The sequence below is a fragment of the Xenopus laevis genome, chromosome 8L, assembly GCF_017654675.1.
Source record: "Xenopus laevis strain J_2021 chromosome 8L, Xenopus_laevis_v10.1, whole genome shotgun sequence".
In the NCBI taxonomy this organism is placed as follows: Eukaryota; Metazoa; Chordata; class Amphibia; order Anura; family Pipidae; genus Xenopus; species Xenopus laevis.
Window position 1 is genome coordinate 100,135,977 of NC_054385.1, and position 23,528 is coordinate 100,159,504.

The following is a 23,528-nucleotide window of genomic DNA, read 5'->3' on the forward strand; positions in this document are numbered from 1 at the left end:
ATAAGCAAGTATAATGTTTAGTGTCACTGGTGTGGGCACCTAGCACCCATTGTTTTGTTACCAAGGTAATCTCTTGCAGGTTTTAAAAGAGCAGGAATTGTTATTATATAAAATTACCCGAAAATGGATGTATAGGGTAGATTTTGGCATACCTTAGATCATCATTATATAATCCAACAAAAAAGCCACTAATTAAAAGTATCTATGTAACCCTCTGCTCTACTGTACTGTATTATAGTGAATGTGGTATGCTATTAAGTGATGGAAACAGCATAGCTGCATTTCTTACTTGTTGTTGTTCTTTCCATAGGGAGTTTTAAAGCAGCAGCTAATGGTACAATTCTAAAACGCTACTCAGAAAATGAGAAGAATGCGTTTGAGCTGGTAATGAAGGACTCCTTGGTTCACTGTGCCCCTGCATTCCATGGTGTGGTTGAGCGAGATGGAGAAAGTTATATACAACTGGATGATCTGCTGAATAACTTTGATGAGCCTTGTGTTATGGACTGTAAGATGGGGATCAGGTAGGAAATGCATGTTTAACTGTGGAATCCATCAGCCCTCTTCTCTGTCTCCGGGGACGGCGAAATTCTAAATAATATAATGCCATATTTAGCTTTTTGTGTTTAATGAAAGTGGCCTGACAAAATGTCCACATTTTTTAAGGTTATTTTTTGAAGTAAGTTTTAGTATGCCTTATGGCTTGTAAAACCATTTACTCTATCTAGCTAAATCTAAACAGGTACGTTAACAATAAGCAATGGCAGGGGGAGCAACATTTATCCAACTGCATTCTTCTCCATACACGGCCAAGGGCAGAGGGAGCTTTGGCTCCAATGCTCTCAGCATGCATATTTTTTTTTAGGCTGAGAGAAACAGATTTGCTCCGTGCCCCATCTCCATCGAGTTCAGTAGGATCCACTTGCATCGCTTGCTGTCACACGCAGTGGCTGCTTTTTTTGGCTGACCTCCGTTCCTCTGCATGTTACTGCATGCTATCGGATTTTATTGAAATCTGCTTCTCTCAGCTTAAAAGAAAATACGCAGACTGAGAGCAGCAGAGCCATTGCTCTATTTGCCCTTGGCCTAAAAGAGTCTCTGTCCATATCATTGTTTACATACGTATGGCATAGACTCACAGGGTGTTTTGCTATCTATGCTCTCCTCCAGTGCATGTGGCAAACATCTGAATTTCTCTTCCTAGTGAAATAACTGTAAATCAGCATTGGAAAAACACATGCATTGATTCCCACAGTAACCCAAAGTTGCATTGCAAGGCAAATTTAAACTTTCATCTGGTCCCAAAAGACCCCTAGGATAGCCATAAACACCCTTACTCTATCCAAGGATAGGGGGGTTGGTGCTACCCAATTTACAGCAATACTATCTAGTTTCACAAATATCTTACCTACTAAGCTGGTTCTGCACACATGGGGAGAATAATCGTACAGGCCCTAATTGCCAGGTCATGGGAATCTCTACAAATTAGTCCATACAGACCAGGGAATTTTCTAACAATAACCACTCCATTCAAAATCAGGCAAATTGACGCCTGGGCAAGATGCCACCTTTCTAGAGTTATAAAATACTTTCCTTCCTACACCACTTTCGGATAATCCCAGACTTTATATACTGGCCACAACGGAATATCAGGTTTCTACAACAATCACAAATAGGGGAACCTTTTCTAACTTTCATCTACTAAAATACTTATTCGGTATCGATACTTATAGCTGAGACAGAGCAGTTTGGTTCTTTATCCTTACCTCAGAACCTCAATACATTAGAGCAACAGGAATGTTACCCCTCTCCCTCTAAACTCATATCTAGGATACAGTTTGGGGCCGATTCACTAAGGGTCGAATAGCGAGGGTTAATTAACCCTCGATATTCGACTAGGAATTAAAATCCTTCGACTTCAAATATCGAAGTCGAAGGATTTAGCGCAGATAGTTCGATCGAACGATCGAAGGATAATTCCTTTGATTGAACGATAAAATCCTTCGAAGGATTTTAATCCAACGATCGAAGGAATATCCTTCGATCAAAAAAAGTTAGCCAAGCCTATGGGGACCTTCCCCATAGGCTAACATTGACTTCGGTAGCTTTTAGATGGCGAACTAGGGGGTCGAAGTTTTTTTTAAAGAGACAGTACTTCGAATATCGAATGGTCGAATAGTCGAGCGATTTTTACTTTGAATCCTTCGATTCGAAGTCGTAGTCGAAGGTCGAAGTAGCCCATTTGATGGTCGAAGTAGCCCAAAAAAACTTCGAAATTCGAAGTTTTTTACCTTCGAATCCTTCACTCGAAGTTAGTGAATCGGCCCCTAAATGTCACTTATACGCACCCAAGAATTCAAATTTTCTCCCCTGTATGAGAAATGGCATACAGATATACCCAGCTTAACGGCTGAGCATTGGGGAGAAACTATTGAGGACCCATCTATCCATTTGGTGTCTGGCAGAGATAAGCTCATCCAGTGTAAATTCTTGCACAAAGTATACATTACACAGCAAAAACTGCACTGGTGTCATCCTATGCGCAGCATTTACTGGGCAGCCAAATTCCTTATATAAACAGTATATGACTCTGTGCCACACCTAAAAGTAATGTTTGCAGGAACTATATCATTTACAAGGTGCTGTTTGAAAATTATTATATTTTATAATTATCTGGTGTTATACTGGGAGTTCCCTCACCCCACCCTCAATCTAAACAGCAGTGGAGGCAAACATTCAGGACTAGCGATATCAATTTGATTTCTGAAATTCATGTTCTCTACAGTGCTTTTATTTAACTGCACTCTGGACAAGCCTGATACCTTTATTTGGTTATTAAACATTTTAAAAGGTCAGATTACAATAAAGCATATGTACTTATTTGCAGCTGAATAAAACAAGGGTACTCCCATGAGAAGTTCAGAAGTGATCATTTGGTAAAGCAAAGAGGCATTCGGCAAGATTCATGATAATCTGGCCAGTGAGGTCATTGAGTCTGTGGACGAAATGTCATTTTATGGAATGTATCAAGATATTTTAATAGACAAGCACCATTGAATAGCACCCCCTGGCAAATTCCGGTTCTAAACATTAACAGAAATATGAAATAAACTCAATGCCATTGTAAGAAATCATATGTATTTCCCCTTTTTAGTTTCTTTTCCACCAAACACACATACAAAGACTGTTGTACTGCAATAAAGAAAAAGAGGATAGTTCACATAATGTACATAGGTCAGGGTTATGTATAACTGCTTCTGCTTGGGGAATCCCTCGCCTTTTACATTATGACTTTCACTATCTACAAGAAATGTTAAGATAAAAAGGAACACTACGGGGGTTAATTACTAAACTCTGAATCACAACAAAATTCGTGATTTTTTTTTTATAAAATCGGATGTGCGCTGGGTTTTTGGCAATACCCTGAAGTTTTCAGAGTTTTTGGGCAAAATTTTGAGTTTTCGGGTGAAAATCCGAAAAAAAAGTGCAAATCGGAGGAAAAATCTGAAAAAATGTGAAAATCTGATTTTGCGCAATTTTTTTCTGATTTTTTCCTGCAAACAAAATTTTTGGGAAAGAGTATAATAATAATGAGATAAATTCGGACTTTGATAAATAACCCCCTACATGTCTGTCTGATTTACATGTTGCCAAAAAAAAATCATTTTTGCAGAGAGCCCAGAATACTCAGCACCTGCACTTAGATGTACAATTGTAACTATTTAAGATAAGCAGGTCTCTTGGGGGAACTGAGACTTGAAGGCAATATCACCTTCATTAGGAAAACTGTAATAACATAAACATAAAGCATGGCCCTAAAACTCCCAGAAATGTGTTTACACTTTCCATAACCTGCCAAATTTTGTAACATAAACATTTTTATTTAGGGTATATGGCCATAAAATGGACGTGGTCCACATTTTTCACAGCACAGCAGAACTTTTTATCATTCATTCCATTTTTCAAATGTTGGGTGGTAGTATGCTGTAATGCCTTACACTCAATTCCTTGAGCACAAACAGGTGCAGATTCAGTTTGCACAAAGGTGCAAAGTATAAAATAAAAACACTTGGCTGGTTTTAAAACTTTGAACCTTGCCCAATAATAAATGAACCCCCTCAACTTAACACGTAGAAATCCCCTATAGAAGAAAGTCAGAGTTCCTTACCCATAATGCTTGATCTGAAAATCCATAATTCCCATGTCATTAAAAAGGGTAAAACATAGTATTGCTGTATTCATTACTGATAAACCCTATTACCTGTATATACAATTATGCATTTTACTTTATGCAATTTGTAGTAGCACATTTTCTGTCACATAACATGTTATGTTTTATCATGAACCGACATTGTTTTTTTGTTTCATTGTTAAAGGGATCCTGTCATCAGAAAACATGTTTTTTTCAAAACACATCAGTTAATAGTGTTATTGCAGCAGATTTTTGCACTGAAATCTATTTCTCAAAAGAGCAAACAGATTTTTTTTATATTCAATTTTGAAATCTGACATGGGGCTAGACATATTGTCAATTTCCCAGCTGCCCCTGGTCATGTGACTTGTGCCTACACTTTAGGAGAGAGATGCTTTCTGGCAGGCTGCTGTTTTTCCTTCTCAATGTAACTGAATGTGTCTCAGTGGGACATAGGTTTTTACTATTGAGTGTCTACCAGGCAGCTGTTATCTTGTGTTAGGGAGCTGCTATCTGGTTACCTTCCCATTGTTCTTTTGTTTGGCTGCTGGGGGTTTTTTTTTTTACAGCAGTAACGAGTGATTGAAGTTTATCAGAGCACAAGTCACATGACTTGGGGCAGCTGGGAAATTGACAATATGTCTAGCCCCATGTCAGATTTCAAAATTGAATATAAAAAAATCTGTTGGCTCTTTTGAGAAATGGATTTCACTGCAGCATTCTGCTGGAACAGCACTATTAACTGATTCATTTTGAATTTTTTTTTCCCATGACAGTATCCCTTTAATTCTCAGAATACACAAAAGATGTAGTAACATTCTATATTTGCTACTCTCAGGAAACAATCGCATTGTATTTATTTCGTTTTTTAATTGAAGTTGAGTTATCACCGCATGATGTTTGTTGTTTAAGGTTCACTTACTCCTCAAAGCACAAATATACTAATGGAAAGTTTCTATTACCCACACAGGACATATTTGGAGGAAGAGCTGACAAAAGCCAGAGGAAAACCAAAGTTAAGGAAGGATATGTACAAGAAAATGATTGAAGTGGATCCACTAGCCCCCACCGAAGAAGAGAATGCTCAGCAAGCAGTGACAAAGCCTCGGTACATGCAATGGAGAGAGACAATCAGTTCAACCTCAACCTTGGGCTTTAGAATTGAAGGAATAAAGGTACGTGGCTTTTATGTTTTCAAACAAACGTTGACGACAGACCCATTTAAAATGGAAAAAATACTCCAGTACTTATAATTAAAAGGAGCCTGTCCCTACAATAAAATGTGTAGGCACAGTTAAAACATTATGTTTCATTATGCATAGTTGAGGTGTCTTGGAAACAGACTAATAGTTTTCTTTGGAAAATGTGATTTTTTTTTTGTGTGAAGCCTTGCATTGCTTTATGGTTGGATTAGAGCACTTCTTTCACAAGACACAGATCAGGATCAACTGCCTTATATCTAAAATGCTCCTTACATTTAATTTGCTGCTGTGAGAATAGACCTTTATCTAATAGAGCCATTGAAGTGAGATGGCTTATCTGGAAGAACAACATTGAACAGAAAAATGTAAATACATGAAGCCTGGACAGTGGTATAAATAAATGAAATTCTTAAAAAAAAGTATATGTGATGACAGCTACCCAGAATTATGGGATAGCCATCTCCCATACATTTTAATCAAATAATTCAAATTTTAGAAAATGATTTCCTTTTTCTCTGTAATAAAAAAACAGTACATTGTACCTGATCCCAATTAAAGGGTTGATCACTTTTATATTAACTTTTAATATGATTTAGAGAGTGGTCTTCTGCGGCAATTTGTAATTTGTTTTAATTTGTAATGATTTGTGGTTTTTAAATTATATAGTTTTTTATTCAGCAGCTCCCTCTGGTTTGCAATATCAGCAATCTGGGTTGCTAGGGTTCAAATTGTCCTAGGAACCATGAATTGATTTGAATAAGAGACTGGAATATGAATAGGAGAGGCCTGAATAGAAAGAATAGTAATAAAAAGTAGCAATAACAATATGTGTAGCTTTACAGAGCATTTGGAAGCAGAAAAGCGTCAGAAGGAGAGGGCAATTAATTCAAAAACTAAAAAAAAATAGAAAAAATGAAGACCAATTAAATTAAAGTTGCCTAGAATTGGTCACGCTATAACATATTAAAAGCTAATTTAAAGGTGAACCACCCCTTTAATCAGAGGGAAAACAATCCTATTGGGTTTAAATAACATTACACAAAGACCCTTACCCTTATAATTTTCAACAGAGATGTGTGACTTTTGCTGTCCAGTGTCATTGTTTACTCCATACAAACACACGGACACAGCTAGACTGTCAAGTTACTACTACATGCTTTAGCAGCCAGGCTACTACATGGCTACTTGTCCTAATTCCATATTGCTACTATTAGGGGCAGATTTATCAAGGATCGAAGTGAATTCGAGGAAATTTTCGAAGTAAAAAAATTTGAAATTCGAAGTAATTTTTTGGATACTTCGACCATCGAATAGGATACTACGACTTCGAATTTGATCCAAAGTAAAATAGTTTGAATATTCGACCATTGGATAATCTAAGTACTGTCTCTTTAAAAAAACTTTGACTTCAATACTTCGCCAAATTAAACCTGCCGAAGTGCTATGTTAGCCTATGGGGACCTTCTACAGTATTTTTCTACGTTTTTTGAAGTCGAAGTAAAATCGTACGATTCGAAGGATTTAATCGTTCAATCGAACGATTTTACTTTGACCGCAGAATACCAAAATTCGATGAAAAAAGTTTGAATTTGATATTCGAATTCGAAGTATTTCAATTCGATGGTCGAATTTCGAAGTATATTTTACTTCGAAATTCGACCCTTGATAAATCTGCCCCTTAGTGTAAACTTGCTGAATTTTGATTTGTAATGAAACAGTTACATGTGAGACATCTTGTTACAGTAGATAAGTTACCGTTTGCTTAGCTGCAGTTGTCCTTTAATATATTGTTTAGTCCTATAATATGATTTTTTTGTTATATTTCTGGTGCACTATTTACATATGTCCTCCAGAATATGGAGGACAGATCGACATCGATTAAAAGATTCCTATGTTTGAAGCTGGGGGAGGCAGGGGGCAACTGTAAAATGCAGAATTGGTGCAGGCTACTTTAAAGGAAAACTATACCCCCCACACAATGTAGGTCTCTATATAAAGATACTGCATAAAACAGTTCATATGTGAAACCTTGCTTCATGTAAATAAGCCATTTTCATAATAATATACTTTTCTAGTAGTATGTGCCATTTGGTAAGATTCTTTAATATGCCACTTAATATTATGTAAACTATCTGTTGCTTAAATGTTCATTTTCGGGGTATAGTTTTCCTTTAACACAATATAGGCATAATGACACTTTCCTTTTAAAACCTGGAATGTATCACTATCCCTTTCATTTGAAACTATCTAAACAATTTGTGTAAATCTTTCTTTAGAAAGGAGATGGCACATGCAACACACATTTTAAAACAACCAAAACCAGGGACCAGATTGACCAAGCATTCCTTCAGTTTATTGATGGCAACAAAGACATTTTGGTACGTATATAAATATAAATGCTAAATTTAGATAAAAAATCAATCATTTTTTATACACTGGTCAGGTTTTTTTTTTGTTTTTTTTTAAGTTTTATTGGGTTTTACAAAAACAAGCAAGATATGATATTGGTCCATTGAAGGACTATAACACAAACTTATACAGCTTAGAGAGTTAGGTGTCCTAGAAGAATGATAATTATCCATTTGATGATGAAGAATACACCTAAGCTGTTATTAGAGCTTAGAAGAAAATGAAGGTAAAACAAAACATATTAACCGGTCAGGTTTAGCTACACATCACACTATATAGCATTATAGCGTTAAAGTGATTTCTCATCTTTGAGTTAACTTTCTATTTATCCACTTTTTATTTTTACACTGAACTGTTCCTTTAAAGTATATTAGTATATAAACACCATAAAAAAATACTGTTACGTCCATAATGTGAGAAAAATATGGATTGTATTTATGTTTTATATATTTATATATATATATATATATATATATATATATATATATATATATATATATATATATATATATACACGTAAATATCGGTCCTCACCTTTAGCTACAAGTAAAAATGATACTAACTCAAATTGGCTGTGTGTGAATTTTCAGAAATAAGTGAAATATAATACTGTCAGAAGGATCTCTGCACTGTTTCCCCACTAAATAGTTTTTTTCATTTATGCAGAATAAATATCTATGCAGACTGCAAGAAATCAGAGCCATCGTTGAGTCTTCAGAATTCTTTAAGAGGCATGAGGTGGGCAATGGGATAGCAAATTACCGTATTTTTTTGCAATGTAAACAACTTTACAATGCTAATCACAGTCAGTCTCATTTATGTGCATATCTCAATATGAAAAGGGAAGTATTCTTATAGAATGAAGGAATCTTTACACTGTAACCCCCTTGAGGCTATAAGAAAAAGGTGAAAGTTGTCTTTTATGTAGACAGATATTCAACTTATGGCTATTTAGCTATCACGTAGCTAAACCAACCACGTATTTTAAATATGCTGAGACTTGCACAGGAGCTAGCACTGGAGAGAACCTTCACTGCTGTGAGACACGTCTCCATCTTGACAAATATCTACATGCCTTCCATTTCATTAAAGCATGATGTGAATCATAAGGCCTATAGGTAGCAGGAGCTTGGGTCCTACTCCTTGATACCTTTTATTAGCTTTACATATTAATTTCCCCACTATAACAATCTATGCAAAATAACATATATAGTACAATAGTACAACAATATGTAAACTAAATATCTGCTTATACCGAACAGCATGTTAATATAGGTATTTGCTAATTTCAAGAAATGTATTTTTCTTTTCTGCTAGGTGATTGGAAGCTCCTTGTTGTTTGTACATGACAAGAAAAGCAAGGCTAACGTTTGGCTAATAGATTTTGGCAAGACAACACAGTTGCCTGAAGGCCAGGTCCTGGACCACCGTATACCTTGGCAAGAAGGGAATAGGGAGGATGGTTACCTTTATGGATTTGATAATCTTATTGACATATTGACCTGTATTTCTTCCTGATGAAGAGTCCATCCTAAACTTACTGACCACTACACTAGGATATTTTTTTTTTGTATCTTAAAGCATGTTGCTGCCAGTAACTGATTGGTATTTAGCCATGGATTTGACATTATGGTGATGGAAACTGAAGATGTTTTTATTAAAATCAGATTTGCCTATAATGTACAGCTTTCCCTTGATGTCTCATAATGCATGTCTCCAGCAGAACCATATATCTCATCATGACAGGTGATATGTCCCTACACCAACACTCCTTCTTTAATCTGAAACATCCAGTCACTTAAGTTAATGTGGTACATGGATATTTCATAGATGAAGATACATTGCAAAGCCAGGTTTATTCAATAAGACTTCACTACTGGTTAATGTAATGCTACATACCAGCAACTGCAAAGCCAGAACATCTTGCTTTTACAGAAAACATATTTTGGTCATGGATTCAGCATTTTCTACGCTGCTATCAAACAACAGACAGGTGGATTTAAGACGTTAATTGCAATGCAAGGATGCAAAGATGTGAAAGCAACAGGAGTTAGAGCCTTAGAATGATAGCATTTAATGGATTATCAACCAATCCAGACTTGTTTTGATGGCAAACTATTTGTTATGGAGTTTCCAGAAAAAATGAATTGTACCACGTACTTTCCTGAATTCATAACGATATATCCAGCTGGTGGATTTTGCAATCAAACTGTACTAATAAGAAATGTTCAGAATGATCAAATAAGCGGTACACCACTGGTCACGCAAATGTCACGGGATTCAAGGTTACTAGAGAAAGAATGATGATAAAATGCAGCCCCAATGGAATGAAACAGAAAGCATAGCGTCAGACTCGTCAGTTATTTGCATTTCCATTCATGGTTGTCTGTCAGGGAAATCTGATCTGTATTTTTTTCAGTAGCTTCTTCATTTATGTTCTGGTTTATTTTATGGGAATATATATTTCAGTTGGGTCGCTGTAGACTTTACTATAGGCTTAAATGTTAACAGGTCTTGCAGGGGGGACCTTGATAGTCTGAGTTCCCTTCCACTTCCAACAAATTGCCGAATCACTTTAACTTTATGAAACACTTTTCTAAAGATAAATTATACTATGCAAATAGTAGCATCCTCAGGAAGAGTTGTGTATCATAAGATATATATTTAGCAAAATATATTATCACAAATAGAAACAAGGGTTTATTATCACAGTTACATTTATATCATCAGACGTTATAACCTATGTGCTATATTTGTTCAGAATGACGATTGCTGGTGCTTTAGTATTGTATAAATTCTAGTCCAAGGCAGGCAGCGACTGTCAGTTTAAAACCTTAATTCTAAGCATGGTAAATTGGCAGTTTTCACAATAGCCACAGTTGCAATGGTTTTCTACCCTTTTACCAAAATCTAACATGGATTACTCAGGAAGAATGAAATAAGTACATCATTTAACTACCTAATTGTCTGATTTACTGTAATTCTATCAGTAAACATGGCTGTGTTTGGGGATCACTTGTGGAAGGAAATGTATGTTATTTTAATCTCTGTCAGTTTAAAGAGGTCACAGTTAATATTACTGCTGTAGTCATGATTTCAGATACAAATGCTCAGTATGTTAAATATATGTATGGCTTGAACATCAAATTAGTAAAGCTTTGGCAACTTTGTATTACCTAAGGTTGAAACAAGCACATCTAAAGTATTGCAATATGTTATATGTGAGCAAGAGATATTAAATTATAGAGCTGGAACTGCCACACTGATCACTCCACAGACTTTAAAGGCCCCAATATATGGGCAGATTACATTGGCAGTTTATTGCCCAGTGTATGGGGCCGGCTTACAAATCCACTTATAGCAAACGTCCGGAACTAGCATATGTGAGTCCGCTCTTTTGCGTGCATTTCAGTTTAATAACATTATTTATCTTATGCTTAACAGCACCTTCAAGATACTGGTTTCAGTTTTTTAAAATATATTTTTTGAGGCAAATCTGATAAAACACTTGTTTGTTTCTACAGTAACTGGAAACATATCCCGAGATATAGTGCTAACATTACTTGAGAATTTCTACAGTTTGGCAAACGTTTTTATAGTTCAAGAAATTGCATTTTATTTTTGACTTTATTTAAAGAAATTACAAAAGGAAATCCTATATGAATTGCGGTAAGTAATTGGGGATGGATACATGCCACTGTGCCAGGATATTGGTTTCAAACCTACTTGTCGGCCATTACATGCATTGGGATCTGCACATAACTTCACAGACTCAATTTATAAAATCTTGATAGATACAATATGGTCCTTATGAATTACAAATATGGTATTCAGTTGGCATTAATTAATGCCCCATGTGCCAACTTTGCTTGGTCTAGCAACACTTTGGGGGTTATTTACTAAAACTCAATTTTTCCTGGTTGGGCTTCTTGGGGCAATTTTTTGTGGGGAAAAGAAAAACTCAAGATTTATTATACCCCGTTGTTGCAAAAAGCCCAACTCTGAAATCCCAGCATCTCAAACCTGTTGAGGTCATGTAAGTCAATGGCAGATGTCCCTATTCAAATTTTAAGATATCACAGTCTTTACTGGGTTTAGCCAGATAATCTGAAAAATTCAGGGTTTTCAGGCAATAACTAGAAAAAAAAACAACCAATCTGGGAGAAAAGTACAAAACATTAGTACAATTCGAGTTTTCGCTTGCTTTTATCGAGTTTTTTTTCCCAACCAGACTTTTTTGAGTTATTTTAATGATAAATAAGGTAAAATCGTGGATGGGGGTTTGGTCGAGCTTTCTTTATTTAAAAAAAGATGAGAAAAAAACGGATTTTAGTAAATTCTGCCAGCATTGTCTTTGGGGGGGAAAGGTAAAGAAGACCCAGTAGGCCCGGCTTTACTTTTGTCCTTCAGCCAAAAAAGTAGTTAGTAATAAACATATTTGCAGTTTAGGGTACAGTGCAGTGGTTGCCTTATGAAAATAAAAGGGTAAACATAACTGATTCACTCCCATTATCTCAGTAAAATCAGAAAAAAAGAATAAAGAGAGTGTTGTATTATAGTGTTATGTTGAAAGGGATGGTACCCTTAAAGTTTACAAATATCTTGTTCAGGGTTGGCCAGGCAGCAACTCTCCAGTGAAACTATGACTCCCAGTCTGTGGTTTTGTCAGGAGATGCTAAGATTAAGCTCAGCAGCTGCAGGGGCTTCCCTGATCTAGATGGATCTATATTTCAAAGCAAAAACAGTAATTGAGCAATACCTGTTACAAATTCACCATGTTAAAACCTGTCTCTAGTGATCTGGTGCCAAAAATGCCACAAACATTTGTACAGGCGTTTGCTTATTCTTCTTCAGTTGTTGCAACATGTTAGAGGCAAAGATAATCAGGTGAGTTAGGGTGAAATTTTGGATAAACACATTTTGCCTAGAACCTCTTTAGGTGACCACACCCTTGCCAATATTCTTCCACGTGAGTGGCCAGACACGGTGTAGTCAGCTTTCTGTTGTTCTGTTTGCTCAGGCTAACAGTCGATTGAACATTCTTACTGTATTTGCCTTGAAACATGGACTTCTATTGCCTTGATTCCTATAGATATATTCTTTAGTCCATTTTTCTTGAACACTAAACTAAAATGACTGTATTACTTTTATTCACTCCAAAAATATCCTGTATATTGTTCATTACATGTTTTTATTGTATGGATGTATCATTACCCGTTAAAATGTTATAAAATAAAACTGCTTCCTTAGCATTTGATTGATATCTGCAATTTTCTTAACTGGGCAGTTACAGGGAAACCTCCGTTTTACATACATACATACTATACCATTTTTTCTGGTCCCTTGAAAAACGTATATCTGGGAATAGCCAGTTCACAAGCAAACTTCAGAGTGGGGTTTTGTATAAAATTTATTTAATAAATAATGACATCCCTCCTCTTAATGAAAAGTATCTAATCCTTGTGTGTCCCATTGCTTTTAACTTTAAATTATCCCTGGCAAGCAATTTTAGCTGCCTCCTATGGGTGATGCATTTTAAAACAATTTTTTTACTTCCTTGTTTTGTGATGAAAAGTCACATGATTTTAAGGATTCCGATTCGATTGGGCCAGGCACAAGGATTTGGCTGAATCCGAATTCTGCTGGAAAAGGCCGAATCTATAGATCTGAGCACCTTACACCTAACAGTGACAGGGAATCCTAATATACTATATAATGCAATAATAATAATATGCAATCTGTGGAGATATCAATAGCAAAAATCTTTTTTGTGAATTTCCTGATACGCCCACCTTGAGGTGGCCAACTCTATCTGTATGCAGCTTTTATCTTAAGTCTGCTGTCATAAACAATGACATTGACCTATTTAACAGGCTTCTATTTTTTTGCCTTCAGTGGTTCAATGAGTGGAAGATAGTTGGTATAATCAGCTATTAGATATAATAACAAATTAACAGTTAAAATGATCATAATAGCATAGACTGTAATAGAGAAAGTAATTGAATCTAATCTGCCAAACCTGATTTTGTAGATCAGTCAGTGTTACAGTTAGATGTAGATTGTGCTAAATGTTATTGTTGTTATATAGGAAGGGCCACTGGGAGACCCTCTGGTAATCTGGCAGGTCAGTCTAACATTGGAAGCCGATGTAAAGTAAAGAGAGGTTCAGAGTACAGGGATATGGAATGTAGCTGCTTACAAAAAAAAAGTAATAATTCAAATAAAATCGCTTTACCAAGCCAATTTTTTTTACTTTTTAGCCGATGTGCTTTTTAGCCCAAAGTGCTAACAAAAGTGCAAATGACTTGCCTTAAAAAAGGCTAAGTCGGTTAAACTCTCAGGTCCCTGGGCAAAAGGCACAAAAAGGCAAGGGGGAGCCCCTTTATCCCCGACCACCCCAGCACAAAAGGCACAGAAATGGGGCAAGTGTCTTCACACCCCTTCCGCCGTAAGGCTTAGGTTTAGGAGGGAGCAGGATAAACAAGTGGACCTCTGGAGGGGTCCCATCGTCAGGGTTCACCTTCGTAGGGCCAGGGTTCAGGGGGAAAGGAGCCCTAATGGCCACACATTCCCCCCTAGATTAGACCCAGGAGGCCAGTGCACAGAATCCAAAAAGTGCAAAAGTTCTAAAAATAAATAAATAGGGAGTAAAAATTCATAAAATACTGTGGCAGTGTGCTGCCCCAGCCTATCTGCCAATTTTAAAAATGTCTTAGTCACAGGTGCCAAAAGGCGTGGGGATTTAAGAGCTTAGTGCAAAAGAAGAGTGCCAGTGTATCAAAGTGCTGCAGATCACAGTGACCCCAGGTTTGAAGGCCTAGGTGCTTTCTCTGGCTCCATTCAAATGCATAGCCTTTGGCCACAGGATCAACCGCTCTCTGTCTCACCAGTGAAGGTTGATCACCAGAAGATCACTTAGCTAGGATGCCCCCCCCACACACACACACACTCTGATAAGAACAGATAAGCCCTTCTTATCTTGATCTTAGCCAAAAGGCTGAAAAGCGATGCATCATCTCGGTGTGCAAAGCAAGGGTCCAGGAGGTTTGACTCAGATTATTGCTGGTCTATGCTGGGGGCAGACAATGCCATCAGGGAGATTCCATTAAGAATTTCAAAAAGAGCGATATAATGGGGAAGCTGAGTGCATGAATTATTATTATTGCAATTAAAAAAGCAATCTGATCATTAAAGAGTCTTTACCCTACAATGCACAACTATAGATACATATGTATATCATATTAGTTTACACAGGCTGAATATAAATTGGCAACACATTTTACAGCTTTAGAGACATAAGGTAAAGGCAAACAATGCAAATGCATGATTGTTTTAAGACCAGCAAATAGTTGTTTGTCGTTCTATACATAATAATGAACTATTTGCCCTTTGTCTGGCTATAAAAAGATATATCTTTTTTTATTAGAGAAAAAAAGTTAACTCTTACACCAATAAATAAATACTCAGACTCTACAGTCACGCAAGGTATCGGTTAGTTTTAATAAGGAAAAGAAAAAAGGAACCTTGTTTGGTAACTGTATCAACACTACACCTCTGTATTTCACCCACCTCTCTCCACGATTAGTTTCAGTTTGTTATGCAATTTAAAGGAACCTTAATTGTTGCAATAACCCAAACAGAAACTATGTTGACAATCTTTGAAATGAACTGATAACACCAGATTAACACGTTACAACGTTGCTTATTGTTTAAAGTCTAGTGAAAATGACTCTTCTCTGCAGAATATGACAAATCATATGCCGTATTCACCTTCAACCACCTTTAACGAATAATTCTAATAAAAAACCTTTACATTTGGTATTGTCCGTTATTTTATTCCAGTTTAACCCACACGGTCAATAGCCAATTGAACTAAGGATTGGGAGTTCGTTACTCCCTATTAAATCACTTGTGATTAAAGGTGCCGTTTGTCTTGTGAGGATTCAAGTTCATTCAAAAAGATTCAATTCCCTCTCAATATTCTTAGCCAATTTAACCAATAAGGGTTAACAATTATAATTCATAAATATAAAGTGACCTGTGCAATTAGTTCAAAAATTGATTAATTTTTATATGCTCTATTTAATAAAGTGCCATGTGCAATCGATTAGTTCACCATTCCATTTAGTGATTAGTGCATAATTAATTAAAATCTGAGAGTGACCATAAGGATCAACTCTCAGATTTTAATTAATTATGCACTAATCACTAAATGGAATGGTGAACTAATCGATTGCACATGGCACTTTATTAAATAGAGCATATAAAAATTAATCAATTTTTGAACTAATTGCACAGGTCACTTTATATTTATGAATTATAATTGTTAACCCTTATTGGTTAAATTGGCTAAGAATATTGAGAGGGAATTGAATCTTTTTGAATGAACTTGAATCCTCACAAGACAAACGGCACCTTTAATCACAAGTGATTTAATAGGGAGTAACGAACTCCCAATCCTTAGTTCAATTGGCTATTGACCGTGTGGGTTAAACTGGAATAAAATAACGGACAATACCAAATGTAAAGGTTTTTTATTAGAATTATTCGTTAAATGTGGTTGAAGGTGAATACGGCATATGATTTGTCATATTCTGCAGAGAAGAGTCATTTTCACTAGACTTTAAACAATAAGCAACGTTGTATCGTGTTAATCTGGTGTTATCAGTTCATTTCAAAGATTGTCAACATAGTTTCTGTTTGGGTTATTGCAACAATTAAGGTTCCTTTAAATTGCATAACAAACAAACTAATCGTGGAGAGAGGTGGGTGAAATACAGAGGTGTAGTGTTGATACAGTTACCATAAAAAGATATATCATGAAATGCTGGGAAATACTGCTCTCTAGTGGATAATGAAACATCATTCATAAATCTTATGCACTATGTGAATAACACTGCGCTTAAGTAAAAAAAAAACAGTCCTGCCATTCCAAAAATAAGTATAAAATGCCAAAACTGGATCATTCTATCCCAAATGGCATAAATCGAGCTTGATAAGATCTCTATAGTGTGAACTGATTGCTTACTAAAAGTTATGGTTTGTCACTCCAGAATAAAAATGAAAAGAACATGTGACTAGACTGTTAGTAAGTGAGCCCCACTATGTTTTTGTTGGCAACCGAAAAGATGAACAGCATGTGTGTTAAATATTAATTGTATTCTAAACTTGCAAAAGTAATTAGGCACAGATATTATCTTCACAGCTGAATATGTAAACAGCAGAAGCAAACACCAGAATATTTTGTAAAAAAAACTGTCCACAAGGGAGATAGGAGAAATGAACAACACCTAACACAGTGATTCATTTAGCCTGCAGTCATTTTTAGTTCTCGGTTTTCCTTATCTTCCACTGATCCCACTTTCCCTTAAAGGAAAACTATACCCCCAAAATAAATACTTAAGCAACAGTTTATATCAAATTACGTGGCATATTAAATAATCTTATCAAAATGGAAGATATATTTAAGTAAATATTGTCCTTTTACATCACTTGCCTTGAGTCACCATTTTGTGATGGTCTGTGTGCTGCCTCAGAGATCACCTGACCAGAAATACTTCAACTCTAACTGTAACAGGAAGAAGTGTGGAAGCAAAATGCAGAACTCTGTCTGTAAATTGGCCTATGTGACCTAACAAGTATAGTTTGGAAAATGGTTTACTTACATGAAGCAGGGTTTTGCTTGCTTTATGCAATATATTTTTTATAAAGACCTACATTGTCTGAGGGGTAAAGTTTTCCTTTAATGGCATGCCACTTGCATACCTAACTGTCCAGTTTTTTGCGAGACAGTCCCGATTTTGACAGCTCAGCCCACAGTCCCGGGTTTGTTAATGAAATGTCCCGACTTTCTCTTTGATTTACACCTCTGAGCTTCGCTAAATATTTTGTTGTTAATATAACAATGAAAGTTGTACACATAGCCCTTAAAGGGCACCTGTTGGGTGAAAATGTTATCCCCAACCAAAGGTGTGGGCTAATAAAGCCTGCATTCCGGTTGGGGATAACAGCAGTTTAAAAAAAAAAAAATGCCCCCCCCAGCACTACGCTACCCGCACCGGGAGCTCCCTCATGCATAACACGCATGTGACGTCACGTGAATGCGCATAATGAGCAATTCGGGCAGCTTTTCATTATGTGCATGCGAGTGACCGGACATGGCTGCTCGCACCGGGAGCTCCCTCCTGGTGCTGGTAGCCTAGCGCTGGCGGGAGTAATTTAAAAAAAAAAATGACTGTTATCCCCAACCGATATGCAGGCTCTATTAACCCACACCTTTGGTTGGAGACAACATTTTTACCCAATAGGTGCCCTTTAATACATACATCCAGAAGAACATCAGATCAGCCCTCTTTTTCTGACAACTTCCTCAACTACCTCATGGTCAAAAACTGATCAGCAGGTGGCGCTTTTTTTATCAAACTTTATTCATATTAAAGGAACAGTAACATCAAAAAATTAAAGCATTTCGCTAGTAAAAGTAGTATGTTTGCTTCAGAAAGACTGTTGTTTAGCCATGGGGCAGCCATTTAAGCTGCTTTAAAAAAAAAAAAAAAAGAGGTTACATAGCACATAACAGATAAGCTCTGTCCAATACTATGGTGTTTTATCTGTTATGTGCTATGTATTCTGTGCCTTTTCTCCTCTCTTTCCAGCTTGAATGGCTGCCCCCATGGCTACACTGTAGCTTTTTTATATAAACAATAGTATTTCTGAAGCAAACACACCAGTTTACCAATGCAGAGCGACAGTACATTATATTTTTATTACTTTGATACACTTTCAGTTTTTGATGTTACTGTTCCTTTAACAGTACAAATATCCCTTAATATCTTGGAACTAGAAAAAAATAATAATAAATGTAAATTGCAAAAGTGCTTAGAATGGCACTCTCATCAATTTTACATGAACTTATTTTTAAGGTTTACTTATCCTTTAAATAATGTTGGTGCGAAATTCGAAATTTTAAACTGAACTGTTTCCTGCAAGCCCTAAAGTCAAAATAAAGTGCCGCACTCACACTGTTCCGCTGTTTGAGGCGTCAGGTGCACGTTATTTGCACAAATAAAAAGTTGAAACCAACAATCGGAGTGTTGCTGCAGCAATTGTTTTCATGTTTCCTGCAAGCCCTGCTACCTGTCTGTGGTGTTGGGACTGTGCCATACAGACTTATTGCTGGTGCCACTGCCAAGTGTAAGTTATTGCCTGTAGGAATGCTTTACGTGAACGGCCTCGGGTTTTATTATATGTATAACCTGCTATGTATATCTTTCAGACTGTATGTGATGAGCTATAGGTGTTCACCCTCTGAGAGCATTTGGCACTTTCTAAGGCACTGAAAGTCATTTATTTTTTTCTAGGAGCTCTCCACACAAGGAGGGGTCTCAGAGACACAAAACTCTTAGGAAGGAATGTGTGGCTTGTGGAGAACCAGCCCTGAAGGACTAGATACAGCTTTCAAACAGTCCATGTCTAATATGGTAGAAGAAATTATGGAAAAAGTGAGGCATAACATTGAAAAACAGAGCATTATGTCTTTTGCCAGTTCAGATTGCCAGGGAGATTATGGAAATTGCAGATATTCCAGTATATCTGAAGTTGATATTTCTCTCTCTAGTATGAAACTGACCAAATTGAATTCATTCAATACTGAATACACTGGACCATTCATCCGACATTAGATCTACTGTACTTTAGACCTGGACTGCAAGGATCCTCCTCCCAAACAAAACAAAATGTTCAAGTCTGGGGAGGAAAAAGGCCAAGTTTTCCCTGTCCGCAAGGTCATTAAAAACTCAATGGGTTGTGAGTGGAAAACCCCAGATAAGAAGCTGAGCCTTTCAAAGCGGGTTAAGAAAATGTTGGAACATGGTCCATAAAGTTGTCACAGTCATCACTATAATAGTATGGAGCACAACAACGCTATAGTAGGAAGACAAGACATCATCCTTAAAGTTATTGTTCAATGTAAAAATAAAAACTGGGTAAATAGATAGGCTGTGCAAAATAAAAAATGTTGCTAATATAGTTAGTTAGCCAAAAATTTAATGTATAAAGACTGGAGTGACTGGATGTCTAACATAATAGCCAGAAAACGAATTCCTGCTTTGCAGCTCTCTTGGTTTCCACTGATTGGTTACCAGACAGTAACCAATCAGTGACTTGATGGAGGGCCACATTGGTCATAACTGTTTGCTTTTGAATCTGAGCTGCATGCTAAGGATCAATTGCAAACTTACTGAACAGTTATGTCCCATGCTGCCCCCCTTAAAGTCGCTGACTAACTCACAGTTATAGAGCTGAAAAGCAGGAATTTTTGTGCTGTTAGACTTCCACTCACTCCAGCCTTTATAGATCACATTTTTGGCTAAATAATTACATTAGAAACATTTTTTTTGCACAGCCTATCTATTTACCTAGTTTTTATTTTTACACTGAACTGTTCCTTTAAAAAACCTGGTGGGAGGGATGACTTCTGTAAAACATCTATGACCATCACTTTCTTGGCCAGGGCTAACAACATCTGGCTCAGCAACATAAAGAATGCTATCAAATCAGACATGGAAAGAAAAAAACTTCTAGATCTCATTCCAGAAGATTTATCAAGGGTCGAATTTCGAAGTTAAAAATACTTTGAAATTCGACCATCGAATTGAAATACTTCGACTTCGAATATCGAAGTCGAAGTTTTTTTCATCGAATTTGGGTATCCTGAGGTCGAAGTAAAATCGCTCAATCGAACGAAGGATTTCAGCGATCGATTGAATGATTTTACTTCGACTTCCAAAAACTTCGAAAAATGCTCTAGAAGGTCCCCATAGGCTAACATAGCACTTCGGCAGGTTTAATTTGGCGAAGTATTGAAGTCAAAGTTTTTTTTAAAGAGACAGTACTTCGATTATCGAATGGTCGAATGTTCGAATGATTTTACTTCTAATGGAATTCGAAGTTGAAGTCGTAGTATCCTATTCGATGGTCGAAGTATCCAAAAAATTACTTTCGAATTTTTTTACTTTGAAAATTCCCTTGAATTCACTTCGACCCTTGATAAATCTGCCCCTAGGTATATACAAAAACTTTATAAATATTGAGTTTTGAATATATTGAACCACTTCAAGTATTTCAAGTATTTTTCTTTTGTTTAACAGAACTTAATTGCTGCTTTTATTTATTTTCTTTTTGGTTAACCAATGTATTGACATGCATGCCACAGACAGATAAATAGTTACCTTATAAAGATACAGGCCTAAAGAGTTTCCCAATGTTTTATGTCTTCATAACGAATATCTGAGATTGTTACTGGAACTGACATAATGGTCAATTAGGGTTGCCACCTGTTTGGTTTTGAACCGAACAGTTCGGTTTTTCTAAGGCCTGTTCAGGTCTCAACTTTCTGTTCGGTTTTCAGCCTTGTGAAACCCAAACAATAAGCTGGCCAATAAATAAAAACATTTAAATGCTAAGATACTTACCCAGGCCTGGATTTGTGGCAAGACTGCAGAAATTCAGGGGCCGCACGCCGCCCAGTCGAAATCAAGTAAATTGCTCCTTTTCCGCATCACCCCCGCATCATCCTCTCCATCGTATATGTAGGGGGATGCATACGGGGTGCGGTGAGCGGAGACGGACAAGGAGCACCCCATTTGTAAATCCGGGCCTGTACTTACTAACATGACTTAGTTATTATCAAGTACAGTTAATTTCTTATTATTACAGAAACAAAACAAAAAAACACAAATCATAGTTAAAAAGTTAAAGGGATTGTTCACCTTCAAACAACTAGTTTTCAGATAGATCACCAGAAATAATAACTTTTTCCAATTACTTTCTATTTTCTATGTGTGACCGTTTTTCTAATATTGAAATGTAAAATTTAATTTTTCATCTTCTAAAGCAGCTCTGGGAAGGGGGGTCGCCGACCATGTAAACTGTTCTAAATTGATACATTTAGTTGATACATTTCTTATCTTTGTCCCTGCTGAGCAGAATCCTGCGGGGAACCAATTTGTTAAACCCGAACCACTACCTGCACCCGAAACCGCAACTAGGGTTGCCACCTGGCCAGTATTTTACTGGCCTGGCCAGTAAAAAAGTTACTTGATGTCAATGTTATTTATAGGGAAAAAACACAAAAATATAGGAAGGCCTGTATTTTTTTCCAGAAAAGGTGGCAACCCTACCTGCAACCCACACCCGGACCCGCAAACCCGCTAGGACCCACTACCTTAAGTACCGTATCCGAAACTAAAACGATGACAATTTGCCCTTAGACCTAGTTTGCAGAAAATCACATTCTTTTTCAGTATAATTGGGTGAAGCGGCTCTGAGGGCAGCAGGTACTCTCACATACCTCCCAACTGTCCTGTTTTTACAGGGACAGTCTCTCTTTTGACAGCTCAACCCGCAGTCCCTCTTTTGTACTGGAAAGTCCAGTTTTTCTCTGCACTGAACAGCCAAAAAAAGAAACAAAGTTTCTATTTGAATTGGCTTTTGGCAGGCCCAGATTTGTGGAAAGGCCACCAAGGTCCGGGCCTAGGGCGGCAGGATTTTAGGGGGCGGCATTCTGCCCACCCACATCCAAATTGGTTCAAAAACACTGGGGATACACGGGAAATACAATATTTTTTTAAATTTCTTGTGTGCCAATCCCCATTGCTCTGGTCCCGATAATGAAAAAGGGGAGGGGACAGGGGCAACGAACGCCAGTGGGCCTAGGGGCGCCCGCTATGTAAATCTGGCCCTGGCTTTTGGCAGAGAGCCCAGAACAGCAGATAAAATACTTTTGTAACAATTTTGAGATAAGTAAATAAGTAAATGTAACAATATAAGATAAGGAGGTCCCCTTGGGAAGCAGACTTAAAGGGCAATTCACATTCATTTGCAAAACTGTAATAAATAAGTGGAAAAAAAGAGAAATATGTTCAAACTTTCATAACCTGACAAACTTTGTAAAATGAACATGGTAATTAGTGGGCGTGGCCACAAAAATGCCTTTCATGTCCCTCTTATTTCCAAAATGTTGGGAGGTATTTTCTTGACAACCACGAAAAGGCCTTTTTTGGTTCCCTGGCACAAATTGGAAATCTCAGCATAAAATATAAACGCCTTATAAGAAAATTGAGAGCTGTGCTGTTGGTGGAAGGTATGGAGGGAAACTAAGGAAAGAAGCATCTTTTTTTCTAACAAAAGTACAAGGGGTGAACAAAGAAAAAAAATACGCGCCACTGCGACTTTTCTAAAAAGGCTACGTCATACGTACGTGCGCTTACGTGTAGTCGTCGTGACGCCAGTCTCGCGCGATGAGATTTGGGATTTTCTGGAAGCCAGGAAGCTAACACCGTGCAGGTAAAACAGTTTAGCGGGAGGTTTCAGTAGTGTTCTGGGATTGTTGTGCTGTGTTTGGAAAGCGAGACTAAAAGCGAGAATAGAAACTGCGCAGAAGAAAGGACACACAGCTCCCTGAGCTCCAGCCCTCCTTACCCAAGTGTGCAGCTCTCTGACAGAGGGGGCGGTAATCCAAGTAAGTGAAGCACAATCTGCCCCCCTTTTATAACCCAAAAACCCATCGTCCCGGGACAATTGCTCCCTCCTCCATAGCGGCCCACGGGACAGATTGGCGCAGAAAATGTGTAGTGTGTCATTATTCTAAACATTACACTGGATTCTTATTGTTTACTTGGAGTCGAGTGCCTGGAGTTTAGCCATGACATAGTCTTTGTCTAATT

General features: G+C 37.1%; 2 protein-coding genes and 1 long non-coding RNA gene across 9 annotated transcripts in view; 2 read left to right on the forward strand and 1 right to left on the reverse strand.

Moving 5' to 3' along the window:
• The window catches only part of itpka.L (inositol-trisphosphate 3-kinase A L homeolog), a 60,890-nt gene extending 47,835 nt beyond the window's left edge, over nt 1–13,055 (forward strand). Inside the window, exons 3-7 of the mRNA XM_018231130.2 lie at nt 311–524; nt 5,163–5,367; nt 7,671–7,772; nt 8,470–8,541; nt 9,121–13,055. Coding sequence (XP_018086619.1) covers nt 311–524; nt 5,163–5,367; nt 7,671–7,772; nt 8,470–8,541; nt 9,121–9,321 — 794 coding nt within the window. The 3' untranslated portion in view covers nt 9,322–13,055. The remainder of the gene's footprint in view (nt 1–310; nt 525–5,162; nt 5,368–7,670; nt 7,773–8,469; nt 8,542–9,120) is intronic.
• Nucleotides 161–23,194, reverse strand: LOC121397141. Its single transcript, XR_005963495.1, has 2 exons — nt 23,063–23,194; nt 161–591 (listed from the first exon to the last, which is right to left on the reverse strand). It is a non-coding gene; the product is annotated as an uncharacterized LOC121397141 (long non-coding RNA).
• Nucleotides 23,055–23,528, forward strand: part of znf106.L (zinc finger protein 106 L homeolog) — a 43,586-nt gene continuing 43,112 nt past the window's right edge. For 4 of the 7 annotated variants that reach the window (XM_018231123.2, XM_018231129.2, XM_018231125.2 and 1 more), the window contains exon 1: nt 23,139–23,323. The gene's annotated coding sequence lies outside the window, so the exon portion shown is untranslated. Of the gene's footprint in view, nt 23,324–23,528 lie in introns of all 7 variants that reach the window. The other 3 variants (XM_018231128.2, XM_018231126.2, XM_041573309.1) reach the window with 3 other exon arrangements.